General features: G+C 52.5%; 1 protein-coding gene across 1 annotated transcript in view; it reads left to right on the forward strand.

The window, feature by feature from the left end:
- BPI (bactericidal permeability increasing protein) overlaps nucleotides 1-16,015 on the forward strand; it is a 29,999-nt gene extending 13,984 nt beyond the window's left edge. The window contains exons 7-15 of the mRNA XM_037044043.1: nucleotides 308-399; nucleotides 3,143-3,319; nucleotides 4,293-4,352; nucleotides 5,907-6,074; nucleotides 7,204-7,271; nucleotides 9,663-9,705; nucleotides 12,893-12,956; nucleotides 13,976-14,052; nucleotides 15,638-16,015. Coding sequence (XP_036899938.1) covers nucleotides 308-399; nucleotides 3,143-3,319; nucleotides 4,293-4,352; nucleotides 5,907-6,074; nucleotides 7,204-7,271; nucleotides 9,663-9,705; nucleotides 12,893-12,956; nucleotides 13,976-14,052; nucleotides 15,638-15,676 — 788 coding nt within the window. The 3' untranslated portion in view covers nucleotides 15,677-16,015. The remainder of the gene's footprint in view (nucleotides 1-307; nucleotides 400-3,142; nucleotides 3,320-4,292; nucleotides 4,353-5,906; nucleotides 6,075-7,203; nucleotides 7,272-9,662; nucleotides 9,706-12,892; nucleotides 12,957-13,975; nucleotides 14,053-15,637) is intronic.
- The last annotated feature ends 240 nt before the right edge of the window (nucleotides 16,016-16,255 follow it).

Genomic DNA, 16,255 nt, shown 5'->3' on the forward strand with positions numbered 1-16,255 from the left:
AAAAAAAAAAAAAAAGTGACATGTCCAAGGTCACATAAAGTCTGAATCAAGCTCAGGTCTCTCTGCTCCTTGACCCTGTGTTTTAGCTTCATCTGGGGGCTGATGGAAGAAGAGGGAAAGAGTGTCTGTGAATGTGGGGTGTGGGCTCATTTTCCTTTAAAGGAAGCTTTGGGTGGGCTCTCAGGAGGAGGCGGAAATGGAGCCAGAACTGCAGGTCTTAACTGTAGGGGGTGCCGAGCCTGCATCAAAGGCCCCAAAGATGCTGCCATGAGGGGCCAGCTCACGGTCCCTCTCCTTTCCCCTCCAGTGACAGCCAAGATAGATAATGTCGCCGGGATTGATTACTCACTGTTGGCACCTCCGACAGCCACGGCTGAGACCCTGGATGGGCAGCTGAAGGTGAGCCTTACGTGGAGAATCATATACCCTCACTCCTGGGCTCCCTGTCACCCTTGGCAACATATCTTACAAAGCCTCCACCCCCTCCTCTCTGCGCTCAAGCGCCCTGCAACCCCACTCTCCACGCTTTCTCCCGCTCCATTCACACTGGCCTCCCTGTCATTCCTGAAACGCACTCTAACCTCCGCCTGCTTTCACCCCAGGGCCTTTGCACTTGCCCCTCCTTCTGCCCAGGAGGCTCTCATCCAGATATCCACATTGGGCTCTGCCGTCCTTCCTTCTGGTCTTTACTCAAATATCCACCCTCCCTGGAGGCGCCTTCTCAGACACTGTCACTGAAATAGCCCCTCCTCTCGCCCGTATCTTGCTTTATCTTTCTCAGCAGCGTTTATGACTAACATGCACACATACACAGCGTCACTCACTTGGACGAAAGGGAAGGGGCTGTAACTGCTTTGTTCTTTACTGTATGTGCAGCACCCGAACTGTGCTTGGCATATAGTAGTTGCTCAGTAAATACGTACGGGATGGGTGGATGGGTGGAACTGTGTTTCACGCTACTTTCCCCCTCACTCACTGCCTTCCAGCCAGACACACTGGCCCGGGCCTCCTCCACACATCGGGTTCGTTCCCTCCTCAGGGACTCGGTCCTACCAGAGCCTCAGTCCTACCAGAGTCTCTGCCTGAACTCTCCTCCCTCCCATACCCTCCCCTACCCACCAGCTGCTTCTCACACTCCGGGTGGGTCTGTGTGGGACGCTGCCCCCAGAGCAGCCTTCCCTGACCCCCCAGCTGCGGCAGGTCCCATGCCCTCCTCCTGCAACCAGCCATTGGCTTGTGTGTTTACTGTATCCTTGTTTGTTCTAAAACACATTTGATGTAAAAAAGAAAATTTGGAAACCACATAGGAGAGAGAAATAAATAAATAGGAAGAAAGGGAGGGAGGGAGGAAGAGAGAGAGAGATTACCCAGATATTATAACTCAGAGATACACACTATTGGCACACAGTAGTGTTGATGCCTCCAACACTCCCACCCTTGACTAATGCCAAGACAAACACACACACACTCACACACACACACACACACACAAGATGCAGCAACAAGTACACAACAGAACCACCTGTACAGACATAAAAATAAATACGCACTGTTTTACAACTTTTGGAAAACAGAACAGTGTGATGTGAGCCTCTCTCCCTAACGTCCTCCTTCATGCCGCCCTGTTGCTGGCTGTTGGGACCTCAGGGGTCAGCTTGTGGTAAGCACAGCGCCCCCTCCTGGGACATGTGGGCTCTTCCCAGTTTTCCCACAAATGTAACCAGAGCCGCAGTAAACATTTTTGTAGCTGGCTCCCTGCCCATCCTCGGATATTTCCTGGAAGTGAAATTGCTGGACCAAATAGCATACTTTTTAAAAAAAAAATCTAAGTAACACATCAGAATAAAGGATTTAGAGGATGCATAGTTATCCCTGGTGAATGAGGGATGTGAAGGTACTCTTTATAAACGCCCAAGCGCTCCCCTGCAGGGTCAGCCCTGGCGGGTGGGGATTGTTACCCTCCGAGGGTCCTGGTTCTATGCTTTTGAAGTCACATACCTGAAAACCCATCTAGGTGTTCCTGATGGCCTGTCTCCCTGAATGGATCCACGCTGTGCTCCCACTTAACTTTGTTACCTCGCCAACCGTGTGTCTGAGAGGTGCCTCCTCACCGGTGCATAGGTCCATCTCACTATTTCTAAGAGTCACGTGGTGACCTCTAACCTCTAATACGGGGGTCGTGGTTGTTAATTTGCAATGACGACATGATTAAACAGTACAGAGAATATTATACCCTCTCACATACCCACCACCCCAGTTTAAGAAATTTTACCATTTTGTCATATTTGCCTCTGATTTTTTAAAATTAAACATTGTAGAGATATAATGGCCCAGACCCCCAGGGCCCCCTCTCCGAGTTGCCCCGCCCCACCCCCTGAGGTAATCACACTGGTGACGTGGGTGTGTCCCTCCTGCCTGTGTCTTTACACTTTTACTCTGTAACCCTGTGTCAGTAATTCTTATGCAATAGGTTTCATAGGACTTTAAATTTCGCATAAATAGTACCTTACCATGTGTATCCATCTACAATTGGCTTCTTTATAACTCAGCATTATTATTTGTAACTGAATAAATGATCTGCTCTTGCAACGTGCTGCTACGTGGCCTTGTAGAAACATGGAGACATGGATCCTCCAGCGCGTGTGAACACTTTCACGCGTGTGAACACTTTCACCAAAACCTGGGCAGGGTGGGTCTGAAACAAACGCACTCACAGCCATTCGCCTCCCCGTTTTGGATCAGTGCTGATTTAGTGGGTAAAACACCAAACAAACAGAACCTGGTGTTCTCCAGAGTGTCTGTGCTTCCAAGCAAGGCTGAGGCGGGGCCAGCGAGATAGTTGGGCGTGTGCTGCTGAGCCCTGGGTGCCCGGTTCCATTCCCGGCTCTGCTACTTACCCTAGTGACCTGGGCAGGTCACTGCACCTCCCTGTTCCTCGAGGTCCCTCCTGTACAAGGAGCACGACCGCACCTGTCTCATAGGGCCCGCACACCCCAGCACCCAGGAGAGACTGATGCTAATGTTGGTTCCTGGCCACGACTTCCTCCTCTGGTGACCCTCAGCCCACGTATTCCTGGAGTGCGCACGTTGAATTCTAATTCCTGGAGAATGCCCAGGCTCACTCTGTTGCCTCCACCCCCAGGGGGAGTTTTTCAGCCTGGCCCATCGCAGCCCCCCTCCCTTCACCCCACCAACGCTGGCCTTCCCCACCCACCATGACCTCATGGTGTACCTGGGCATCTCTGACTACTTCTTCAACACGGCTGGGCTCGTGTACCAGCAGGCTGGAGTCCTGAACCTGACCCTCAAGGACGACATGGTAAGTCCGGGCTGGGGGTGGATGTGGGAAGAGCAGTAGACAGTTTGGATTTGAGTCTATTCACACTGGGGAGATCAAGGTCTAGGCCCTAGAGTCAGCCAGACCCGAGTGCACACATATCAGCCCCTCTTTTCCAGCTGCATCAACTCCGGCCCGTCACTCAGCCTCTCAGAATCTTAGTTTCCTCCTCTGTAAAACACTAATAACTGTATCTACCTCCAGAGAGGGCATGGAGGACCAAAGGAGCTATAAATGCCTGAGAAGCACTCGGCATGTGGGGACTACGTGATGAGTAGGCCAAGCCACAGCCAGTACGGCCGTCGTACTTGCCTTACGTCAGGCTCCGTAATCCAGTCTGAGCACCGTTCCACCGTCATTGGCATATCATGCTCGTTGTCTCTGTGTACTCGTGGCTGAGTCCTGCTCTAGAACCCTGTTTACCCTGCCTATGCCGCTCCTGAGAGAGAGAGATGTCGTATGTTCCCACTCTGCAGAGGAACAACCGGGAGGCTGAGCCCCCCACCTGTCCCCTGTGGAAATAAACAAAGACCACCCGAGTGAGAACTCCTCCGGGCAAGGGGGTCAGCCACCGTCACTTGCATTTGGCGAAGACTCGGAGACAGGAAGCAGGGTGGGAGGCTGTCTAGGGCTTCAGGCGTGCGCTTACGGAGGTGGTCGGATGGTGAAGCTGGATGGGGGTTAATAAAAGCTGGGCATCCTATACGATTCACTTAAAAGCATTTTTTACTTTTTCATGGTGCAAAAAAAAAACAATTGGGAAGCTGGTAGTCACTGCACTTATCCTCGCCGCTCTGGGGCAATAGCTGCCGAAGCTTTGGGACAGTGTTCCCTTGTCACACGTGGTCTGGCCATTGTCTGTTTGTGGATTCAGCCTCTCACCTCTCATGCAGAAGTTGTCCCCCCTCCAACCTGTAACATAATTCCCCCAAATCTCTTTCTTCTTTTGCTACAGATTCCAAAGGAATCCAAATTCCGACTGACAACCAAATTCCTCGGAACCCTCATACCCCAGGTGAGAAAAGGCCTGCCCCCCATCATCAGCTCATAAGGAGGTCTGGGGGTGCTGGGAGGGTAGGGCTCTGCTCAGGGGCTGGGTCCAGAGGCAGTCCGGCCTGAGAGTGTGGCGAAAGTTTTGCACAGCCCACCCCCATCAGAGAAAGGCCCCCAGCCGTCAGGCGGGTGCTAGGGCTCGTCCCTTCCACACGTGTTTGGTGTCCCCCATGTGCCGCAGGCCCTGTGCTGCGTGTCCAGCAGGACAGACCATAGCCCTGGCTCTCCTGGGGCTCCAGTCCAGTGGAGAGAGAAAATTATTATTCAGGCACCCAAAACAATAAACAAAGCATGAAAAGGGAAGCCAACAGGTTGATGAGGTCTTGTTAGACAAGGTGGCCAAGGGAAGCCCCTGTCTCTGCCCTGACCAAATGCCACAGACTGAGTGGCTTAGACATGAGAAACTGACCTCTCCCAGTTCTGGTCCAAAGTCATGGTGGCTGCAGATTCGGTTTGGGGTGAGGGCTCTCGTCCTGGCTGGCTGGCAGACGGCTGCCTTCTTGCTGTGTGCTCAGATGGCCTTTCCTGGGGACACACGTGGAGAGTGTGAGCTCTCTGCTGTCTCTTCTTCCTAGAACGCTAACCCCATGGGATCAGGGCCTCACCCTTCCAGCCTCATTCCATCTAATGACTTCCTTAGGGCCCTCTCTCCGCAGCCAGCCACACTGGGCGGTTAGGCCTAGAGAAGTCCTACGTATGAACTTGGGTGGAGCAGGGCGGACACAAACACTCAGCCCTTAACTGCCTCCTCAGTGGTGAAAATTTCATGCAGGAGATATGGGGGTGAGGAGGAAGTGTGCCGGGTTAGGTGGCCAGGGCAACTGTCTCGAAGGTTAATTTGCATAATGCTCACATTATTTTTACTCAGACTGTGAGTTTACCTGGGGGAGGATTGGAGGCCAGCCGAGGCAGGGTGTCCCCCAGGCCCTCCTCATTCCCCCTTGGAGTCACCACTGCTTTCTGAGGTGACATTTGAACTAAGACCTGAGGGGAGGGAAAAGAGCCAGCTAGGGAAGAGTGGAGGACAAGCATTCATGCAGAGGGAACAGAGAGTGCAAAGGGCCTTAGGAAATAGCAGGTCATGTTTGTGGAGCAGGAGCCCCGTGTGGCTGGCGCTGCAGGTGCAGAGAGTGAGGTTGGCAGGATGCCAGCTGCCCGATCAGGCCGTCTTTACTGTGTAGTCAAAATGCAATGGGGAGCCCTGGCCCGTGTGGCTCAGTTGGTTGGAGTGTCATCTTATAACCAAAAGGTAGGGGCTCGGTTCCCTGTCAGGTCCCATACCTAGGTTTCAGGTACAGTCCCCTCTCCAGTCACGTACAGGAGGCAATCGCTCAATGCTTCTCTCTAAAAGCAGTAAAAAAATGTCCTTGGGTGAAGCCAAAATAAATAAATAAAATTTAAAACGTGCAATGGGAAGACATTGGAGGTGTTTGTACTGGGGCCAGGACCAGATAGGATTTAGGAACGTTGGAATAAAACTGTCCCTTTTGCTGGTTGTCCCCGCTGGGGGCCGCAGGTGGCCAAGATGTTCCCCAACATGAGCGTGCAGATCCTCCTCCGGGCCTCCTCTCCACCGAGCCTCACTGTGGCCCCCATGGGCCTTGCCTTCACCCCTGCCCTGGAGGCCCAGGCCTTCGCTGTTCTCCCGAACTCCTCCTTGGCGCCTCTCTTCCTGCTTGGCCTGGTAAGCTATTCCAGGGCGTGGGCAGATGGGGGGCCCTGGACAGCCTTGCCCTCAGGGACAAGGCCAGAGCCATTGGCCAGAGCCAATCCTGCCCAGATTCAAACCTGGACTGTGTAGCTCTGGGGCCTGAGGCCAGAGCCATGACACCAGCTGCTTCGGGCTCTGACAAGCCTTCATTCATTCCATTATTCATCCCATTATTGGCTTGAAATATGTGTACCGTGTCTGAGTCATTCACTCATAGCTTCAGTCATTTAATTATGCATTTGTGTATTGTTCAGTCATCTGAGTATTGTTCAGTCAATGAGTAATCAATTATTCATTAGATTGCTAACTTGAAAGAGGTTATACCTTCTCTGGTTCATACATGCATTATTATTCATTTACTTACACCTTTGTGCAATTGATCATCTGCTTTGTGTACTTGTTCATTCACTCATTATTCATCCACACACATCATTGTTTAGCCCTTCATTTGTATGTTTAACCCTTCATTTGTTCAAGTTTTTATTCTACTGTTGCTTTGTGCATTCACTTGCTTGATCACAATGTCACTCTGTGAATGTTTGGTGGCACCCACTCAGCCTCTGGGAGCGAAGGCCGGACTTTCTCTCCACCAGGAGGCGCTCACAGCCTCAGGCAGGTCTGCCAGGTCTCAAGTTGAGACCCACTTTTCCCGCTTTGCAGATTAAATGCATTCTGACGGGATTGCCCAAGGTCTCAGACAGCAGACAGGAAGGCTGAGCAGGAGCCTCGGGTTTCCTGACTCACCGAATATTTGTGGAGTAAATAAATGCCTGAAGGCTGTGGGGGCAGGGCTGGCCTAGACTCCCCCACTGTGGTCTGACTCAAGAAGTCCTCACAAGCAGCCTGGGAAGTCTGCTGGGCACTCGAGGGCCAGGGAAAAAATGGTCCTTGGTTGACAGTCCATGACTCATCAATAAACAGGAAGGAAAAGGAAGATCGCTCACCCCCCATCCCTGGCCTTGGCTTCTGTGGGTCTGACCCACAATGTGGGCTGCTCTGCCTGCTCTTGAAGGCTGACCCTCCCTGCCTTGGGGGCTGTCCAGAGCTCCAGGCCCTGCGTCTTCACCTCTGGGACTTCACCTCCCTGGTTGTTGCTTTGCAGAGCACGAACGTGTCTGTGGAGGTCGGCGCCAAGTCCGACAGGCTTGTGGGACAGCTTGGCTTGGACAAGTAAGTGACCCTGCAGGGGAGGGGCAAGGAGCTGCCCCTCCATCCTTGGTGTCTATGAGCTAGCGGTGACCTTACGGCGCACCTGGCACTGTGTCGTTGCTGTCCCGTTCACCCATCACACCAGAGCTTCAGCGTGCAGGGGACGCAATGTCCCCGTTTTGCCAACAATGATATTAATACTCAGAGATGAAGTGATTTACCCAAGGCCACACATCATAGGGTAACCAGCCATCTCCGTTTGCCTGGAGTGTCCCAGTTCCAGCCCTAAGGGTCCTGAGTCCTAGGCCATTCCTCTGTCCCAGGCCAACTCGTGGCTGGACAGCGCCTACTGACCCCACTGCGCACTGAACTGCAGCAGCCCCCAGCCACCCCATGCCCCCGGCCTTCCTCGGCACTTGGAACACCCACTTGACCTTCTTCATCCCCACCGTGGGGGTCTGTCAGGCCTCCTCTGCTGGGAGACTCTGGGATCCACAGGCCCAGGTTCGAATCCTGGCAGAGGAGGCTGTTAGGAGTGTGCTCTCCAACGCTGAGGCTGCTTGCGTTGGAAGAGCAGCTTGCTGGGGCTGCCACTGGGCGACTCTCCAAACTCCCGTGTCCCTGGGTGTAATATGAGCCCGGTCATTGTCAGGCATGGTCGTGAGTATGAGAGGAGGTGTGTTGAAGTGTTTGGAACACTTCAAGGGACAAAGTAAGTGTTCAGTAAGCAAGAGGGAAAGATAGAGACAGAAAAAGAGAAGGCAAAAATCGGGGGGAGGAACAGAGGAAAAGACAGAGAGACTCAGAGACACATAAAGGAAAGGAGGAAAGGGAGAGACATGGAGAGAGAGCAAGAGACAGACAGACAGACAGGAAGGTGGGGAGATACGTTAAGAGGGAGCCTGTCAAGCCCTGGCTGGTGTAGCTCCGTGGATTGAGCACGGGCCTGCGAATCAGAGTGTCGCGGTTCGATTCCCAGTCAGGGCACATGCCTGGGTTGCAGGCCAGTTCCCAGCAGGGGACGCATGAGAGGCAACCATACACTGATATTTCTCTCCCTCTCTCCTTCCCTTCCTCTCTAAAGATAAATAAATTAAAAAATCTTAAAAAAAGAGGGAGCCTGTCAGAGAAAGACAGACACAAAGGGAGGGAAGAGGGAGGGGTAGAGAGGCGCCACACACAGAGAAAGAAAGGGTGACCCGGGATAGAGTGGATGCAGTGGCCTCCACAGTTGGCCTGGCTCCTGCCCCTTAATCACATTCATGCTGTTGCAATTGAGTCTTGACCCACATCTCTGCACGTCTGCCTTCTCCCTGGCCCAGAGCTGTCCTTTTTAACCTTGGGATTGGCCCCTGAGGCTTCCACGCTGCTCATTTCCTGTGGCTTCCGTTTGACAAGTGTTACTGCTTTGGAAACATGTGGGTTTGATTTTCCTTGAAACACCCGTGGGCCTCTCAAGTAGAGGAGGCGGGCAGGGTGATGGCTGAGCACAGACTTTCTGAAACACGCAGGGCAGGGGCCTGGGGCTGCTCCCTCTCAGTGAGTGAGAGGGAGTTTTCAAGCTTTGTAGCGTATTGGGGAGAGAGAGAGAGAGAGAGAGAAAGCTTTGGCATCAGGGAGACTTATTAGAAATCTTACTTTGCTAATTGTCAGCTGTGTGGCCCTAGGCAGGTTGTTTGGCCTCTGAGTATCAGGTTTCCCGTCTGTCACATGGGAGTGTGATGGCCCTCTCAGAGTTACAGGAATTCAGTGGGACAAAGTACAATATTCAACATAGTGAATGATAGGGGCCCAATAAACAGTCATTTATTTCCCCCTTTCTCTGAGATCACATTTAAAATGCCTTAAAGGTTGTGAAGAAGGGATGGTTTATTGGCTCAGGTCATTGAAAAGTCCAAGGGTTTCAGCCAAAAGTCCCTGGATCCAGGTGCTTAAATGAGGTCCTTGGGATGTTGACTCTCTCCATCTCTTGGCTCTGCTACCCCCTGTGCTGGCTTCATTTTCTAGAAGGCTGTCCCAAATAATGACAAACATGGTCACCAGCAGCTCCCTAATTTTCCTGGAGGACAAAAGAACACCTCATTCCCAATATCTCCAGCGGAAGTCCTGAGACCAACTCCCATTGGCTCAGCATGAATCCCAGGTCTATTCCTGAAGCAATCACTGTGGCAGGGGAGGCGGAGTCTGCCCTTTGGCCAACCCACTGCCAAGCTGGGTACTAACTACGTAGAGAGTGGGAGGTTTCTCCAAAGAAAAAAGCAGGTAGCTGTAACCAGAGGAAGGTGGGTAAATGCTGGGTGGGGAAACCAGGCAGCAGTCCCCAAAGTGGGCCCTTTCTCCCCGTAACTGGGTAACTGAATCCTCGTAGGAGTCAAGCAAATGGAACCTCAGCCTCCCCTCCCCTTCCCACAGGCTGCTCCTGAAACTGAAGCACTCGGACATCGGCCCCTTCTCGGTGAGTCTGAGGCTGTTGTGATGCCTTCCTTCCCATTACTTTGAGATAACAGTCCCAAGGCCACTGGACTCATGGCATCCTCTCAGGAGGCCACTGGTTCATTTGCATACACTTTGCATGTGCAGCAGTGATGGGAGGAGCTTTATGGAGGAGGGACCTCAGCTGGAATCTCTGCTCCTTGCTTACTCACTGTGGGTCTTGGGCAAGTGGGTCACTTCCCCTTCAGAAGGTCAGCCCTTCCCCACAAATCAGGGATGATCCTTCCCCCTTGAGTTAATGTGGCTTTAAATGGGATTAAATGTGTGTAATCTGTTATGCAAAATCTGCTCAATAAGTGTTTGTTGAATGACCAAGTGAACTACTTTACTGAGCACCTACTATGTGGCAGACAGCAGTCCAGGTGTTGGGATATGCTCATGAAGAAGACAGGGGAGCAACCCCTTCCAGAGCCTTACAGCACAGTGGTAGACAGACAGTAAGAAGTCAAGGTCATTTTGGTTAATATGAGTACTATGAAAAACAAATGGAAGTGGGGTAGGTGGTGATGAGACAGTTGAGAGTTAGACAGTGTTATCAGGGAAGGCCTCTCTGAGGAGCTGATATTTGGGCGAAGGGAGCCAGCAAGGGGAAGACTTGTCATAGGCAGAGGGAATAGCAGGGACAATGGCCCTGGGGTTGGCTCACCCCGGGCCTTCTAGGCTAGAGTAGACTGTGTGTGAAGGTCAGTGGGACGCGATGCACTGCTTCATACAGAGTGACCTGAGCTGATTTGTACCTTCCTAGAAGATGCTTCTGGCTGGGTTTAGCAGAGTGGGTTGTGGGGGACAAGTTTAGACCGTGTAAATCAGTGGGGAGATGTCTCACGTTTGTCCACGTGAGAGATGATGGGGCTGAGCCTAGGCCAGGAAGGAAGAGAAAGATGACAGATTGGGGGCAGATAGTACTTTGGAAGGCAGATCAGACCCAACTTGGTAAGGGACGTGAGGTGTGGAGCGGGGGAACGGGCACTAAGGAATGACACCTAGATTTTCGGCTTGAGCAGCTGGGTGAAGGGCAAAGTCACTTACAAAGATGGAGAAGGGCAGGTGGGAGGGAGGGAAGCAGGCGTCTCACCAGCCCAGGGAGATGATTCCACTACCCAGATTCACGGACCATCATTCAGTAGACCCACCCCTGCCTCCCCCACCCAAGGGGGGCACTGGGGGTGAGTTGCCCACGGAAGTAGCAGCTCAAATGCCCCAGAAAGGGCATCCCCTGTGTGACTTCCATTAGAAGCCACAGCATGCTGATTCTATCCACAGCATCTAACCCCAGGGGGTCTTTTGTGGAACCCCTGGAGAACATTACCTTGGATCTCTGAAACACCCCCCCCAAGACCCACACCAAGTGGGTACTTTGTAAGCCACCCCCTTCAAGTCAAACTGTCCCAACGTCCCCTCCGAATCTGATGGCACTCCAGCCAGCCATTTCGATCTGATGAGACTGCAGCAAATGAAAGGACCCCGAGCTACCCCAGTGCATTTCCCTGGATTTACTGGCACCAAGGCTCTGCTGGTGTGATGACTCAGTGGATAACGAACTTCTGCTTCGGCAGAAAATAAAAATTTTAAGTTCCTAGATTCATGGAAAGAAGGCACCACATGTGATTAGCCCAGAGGATTGCAGGCTGGGGAAGGGAACTCAATTGTTCCGGAAACAAAAATGTACATATTGACAAGTTGACGTGTCACCACGGCAGGCAGTGAGGGTGTTACGTTAGTGTCAGACTGTTTTTACTGTTGCAGAAGCAAGCATACATTGCAGAACAGCCAGAACCCACGGGTTTAGGAAAGACGGGAGATAACAACCATTTCCGAATTTCACCACCGGTTAATAATTTGGAGTACATTTTTTCTGACACTTTGCTGTGTATATTTAATAACAAAGTGGAATTCTGTGGCTTCTACAGCCCGCTTTTCCTGACTCAGAAAATGTCATTAATGTCTCTGTGATGATAATTATATTCCTACAATGTCGTTCAGAACCGTTGCGTAGTTTCGGGCATCAAAGTGCCTCCGTGTCTTCCAGATGCTTCCCCAAATGTGGACACGTAGGTTGCTTAAAAACAACTTATTACGGTAGAGTTGACATAAAATAGGATATTAGTGTTCAGGTGCGGAACATAGTGATCGGACGTCTGTATACCTGACGATGTGGTCGCCACGCGGTCGCCACGCGGTCGCCACGCCAGGTCTACGAACCGTCTGTCACCACGGCAGAGTTATCACACTGTGATTGCCTATGTCCCCCCTTCAGCATCATCACCCATCCCTCCACCCGTCTCCCCACCAGCAGCCACCACTTTGCTCTCTGTTTCTGTGAGTCTGTGTTTGGTCTGTCTGTAAGTCCTGCTGTCTTTATCTTCTTCTGTCTGACTTGTTCACCCTCCGGCTCCGTCCATGTTATCTCAAATGGAGAACATGGCAGAATTTCATTCTTTTTTTTAAGAGTTTTATTTATTTATCTTTAGAGGGGAAGGGAAGGAGAGAAGGAGAGAAACATCAATGTATGGTTGCCTCTCATGAGTCCCTTGCTGGGAACTGGCCTGCCACCCAGGCATGGGAATCGAACCGCGATCGTGTGGTTCGGAGGCCCGAGCTCAATCCACTGAGCTACACCAGCCAGGACAGAATTTCATTCTTTTTTACCACTGAGTAATGTTCCCTTGTCCCCGTTGTATTCATCACCCTTTGAGCATCCTTGCATCTGTTTCTGCCTGTATTCTAGTCACATCCTTAGAATAAATGCCTTAAAGGCATGTTCGTGGCGCACCAGACATACACACTTTCAAGGCTTTTGGTGAACATTGCCGAGCAGCCCTGGGAAAGGTTGAACCAATGTGCCCTCTAGCCCACCGTGTCTGAGATCATGCATTTTCTCACAGCAAAGGCTTTCACATGTAATACTCTCTGCTGACCTTCCCCTGCCTTGCACCTCACAGGCTAAAACTTGCTTTACATCCAGAACCTTTAAAGTGAAAGAGAACCCTTCTGTGGCCTTGACCGGGCTGCAGAATTTTCAGATCACCTGGGCCCATTTCTCAGCAGTTCTCCAGCTGTGAGGTCGCCCTGCGTGGGAGGGAGGCTGATGAAGGGCCTCTGGCGCTTCCGCACCCTGATGCAGGCCCCGCCCTCCTCCTGATTTCCAGGTTGAACTGCTGCAGGCCATCATGAACTATGTCCTGCCCACCACCGTGCTTCCCAAGGTCAACGGTAAGGAGCGTTGGAGAAACGACTGACTTTCAGCGCTAGGGGAAGCGGTGTGGGTAATTCCTAGAGCTACCCCACACCTGGCCCCCGGTTGTGCGGGCTGAGGGGAGAGCACCTCAAATGAACCTCAGGTGGCACCTGACCCGGAAAAGGAATGGAAAAAAAGGAAACCCACGTGGGTGGAGTTCTTATTATGAGCCCTCACTCTCCTTAGGAGATGAGATATCATTCATATTCCCAGTTTTCCTGGGAGGAGATCTGAGAAGTTAAATGACTTAAGGGAATCAGAGAAATGAAATGCCTGATCACAGAGCAGGTGAGAGATGGAACTCGGGTTTGACCCCGCCTCCCAGAGCCCATGGTCTTACTGCAAATCGGGGAGGAGGACCAGGGAAGGAGGGCTTTGACTAAGGGCCAGTGTGCTCACTCCCCTGGTAAAGGTGCCGGCAGGCCTGCTGCTAACTTTGGCATCACCAGGGGCGGTGGTACCTATGGAGGCCCCCGTAACATGGGACCAGAATATTTAAAAATCACAAATTAAGACCAGTTATTATACAGAACATGACTTATCCTCCCCCCTCGAAACATGAAGCTTCACATGGCCCAGGAGACCAGGTTTGAACTTGGAATTCTCCTGGGTTCTGATGCAGAAGGCGGTGGTGTGGGAGGAGCTGACCCCCACTACTGCCCGTCCCTGATTGTATCCTAGACATTGAGGGGCTTCCTGCAAACACAAATAGATGCCCCCAGTTGCATGTCCATGAGCTGTCTACACCCCTGCAAGCAGGGGCCCCTGCTGTCACTCGGGCCTGGTGTCCTCTGGCAGTGCCATCACCCTCAGGAGGGTGGTCACGGTCAAGAGGCCTGCCCTGGTCCTGGCCTTGCGCTTGGGTGATGGGGTGGGAATGAGCGGGCCCCGGGTTTCTCTCCAGTCCAGGGAGGCCGCTCACCCCGCTCCCTTGGAACCCCCTGCCTCACCCTTTTGCTTCTCCCCCCGATCCTCACCCTGCTCTCCATCACAGAGAGGCTGCAACAAGGCTTCCCTCTCCCGCTGCCCAGGCGTGTCCAGCTCCTCAACCTGGTGCTCCAGTCTTACCAGGTGAGTCCCGAAGGCCTCTGCTCACCCAGTCTCCCACCACAGCAGCAACCTGTGCTGAAAAGCGTTCTCTGTGCCAGCCCCATGCTGAGCACTTCCTACCGTCACAGCAACCCTGGGAGGTGGGCACTCTTCATAAGCAGAGAAGGAGGACTAAGACTCAGAAATGCCACATGGCTATTAAATGAAGTCCAGCTCCAAAGCCGGGTCCCTGCTGTTCACTGTTGGCTGCATCATTCCCACCCAACACTGGGTAGACATGGAACTGGAACTCTCTTGGTGGCCTCAGATCCGCTTCCATGAGGTGGCCGCATTTACTCACTGAGATATGATGTCTTGGGTGCTTTCCTTTGCATCAGCCTCATTCCAGGGGCTGGGATTCATCTGTGGGGTAGGAAGCCTGGTCGGTGTCTGGAGAATTTAGGTACCAGAACGGACTGCTGCTTCTTGCCTTTCTCCCAGCCTGACGCCCCGCTCCCTGGTTTCCAGCCGTCTCTCACTGGGGTCTTTACAGTCTCCTTTGCTGCTTCCCTTTCCTTCCCAAAGGGTGTTCTCCAGGGTCCTGCCCAGGCCTCTGCCCTTCCCCCACTGCAGGCTTTCCCTGATCACCTCCATCAGCTCAGGCTTAACAGCCACCTTTGCACCCACCCAGGGACTCAGCCATGCTTCCAGTTTCTTCTACACCCTGACTTGTACGCCTCCACCCTGAAGCCCCAGCAAGTCCCAACAAAGCCGATCACTGCAGTAAACCATAACCTCCTGCTGCACCTCTTACCTCGGTCAATGGCTTTCCTAATAACTTCATAGCTCTCACGGGAAACCCACCCATCACCCAGATTCCTCGCCCTCCCTTACTCCTGAGGGCCAATCAACCCCCCGGAGTGTTTTTTTAAAAGATTTTATTTATTTATTTTTAGAGAGGGGAAGGGAGGGAGAAAAAGAGGGAGAGAAACATTGATGTGTGCTTGCCTCTCATGCACCCCCAACTGGGAACATGGCCTGCAACCCAGGCATGTGCTCTGACTGGGAATCGAACCAGCGACCCTTTGGTTTGCTCAGGTCAGTGCTCAGCCCACTGAGCCACACCAGCCAAGGCTCAACACCCCCTGATACCCACCCCACTGTTTTTTAGACCAGGAAACTACTGGGGCTAAAAGGCTATAGAAAAACAGACGAGAGAGCAGAGAAAACACATCTCCTATGTTGCCCACCTTTTGCCAAGTGCATCCTTAAAAAAAATGACCCATGACACGGTTTAATTCTTCATGTATGAGAGTTGTGAGTGAAGGGCACGACGGAGCAAAGAGAAGTGGTTTTGCAGCCTTGGCAGGAACAAGGGCTCCCCCAGCTGCCCGGGGGGGCCAGGAAGACAAACGAAGGCCTCCAGGGCCACTGGGGGGTCTCCAGGTCTGAGGAGGGAGCAGCTGGCAGGAAAGCTGGGCAGACTCACAGGCGTTGGGCTGGGCAGACCCCAGAGGCGAGACTGCAGTGCCTCTGCTCCCAATGTCATCTTCTAACAGCCCAGCAGCCGCCCCGCCCAACGAGCGGAGGGCTTCCTGCTGATGGCGACATTCCCATCTCTTCCCAGAATTTCCTGCTGTTTGGTGCGGACGTGCAGTACAACTGAAGTCACCGTGGGTGCCGGGGGCTGTCAGCCGCACCAGGAGGCAGAGGTCGTCGACACCCACTCCTGACAGGCCCGTGGGGCCTGGGCCACCTTTCTCCCAGCAACACTCCCTACCTCTTGACCCTGAGACCCTTACAGACTTCTCTGAACTTGGGTTCAGAAGCGACCTACCCACAGAGAACCTTGTTCCTTGGGAAAGGGTGGTGTGTATGTCGGGGACTAGGTGCTTCTTGCAAAGGCTAAGCCTGCACCGGCATTTCCCTCAGGAATTGCATTTTGGTTGTAACCACAATGTTTCTCTTCATGCTCCACACACAAAAAAAATCTTGGTTTTTAAAACGTGGAATTCCGTGTGGTGGTATTGTTTCTTGTTTTATGTCCATTCATTCATTCACTGGCTGCACCCGGCATGCCTGTAGCACCAATGTACAGCGTATGTTGCCTCTTTATTTCTCTAATTAGTCTCTTGAGCCCACACATGCCCCTGTTAGCAAAACTACCATTGTTTCTCTTTGAAGACACCCCTCATTCCACACTGGCCAAGAGTCCCAAGGGAGTATAAGTCTTGCTTCCTAATGC

Source organism: Sturnira hondurensis, unplaced genomic scaffold (assembly GCF_014824575.4).
Source record: "Sturnira hondurensis isolate 20B ecotype Veracruz unplaced genomic scaffold, ASM1482457v3 Scaffold0004136, whole genome shotgun sequence".
Lineage (NCBI taxonomy): Eukaryota > Metazoa > Chordata > Mammalia > Chiroptera > Phyllostomidae > Sturnira > Sturnira hondurensis.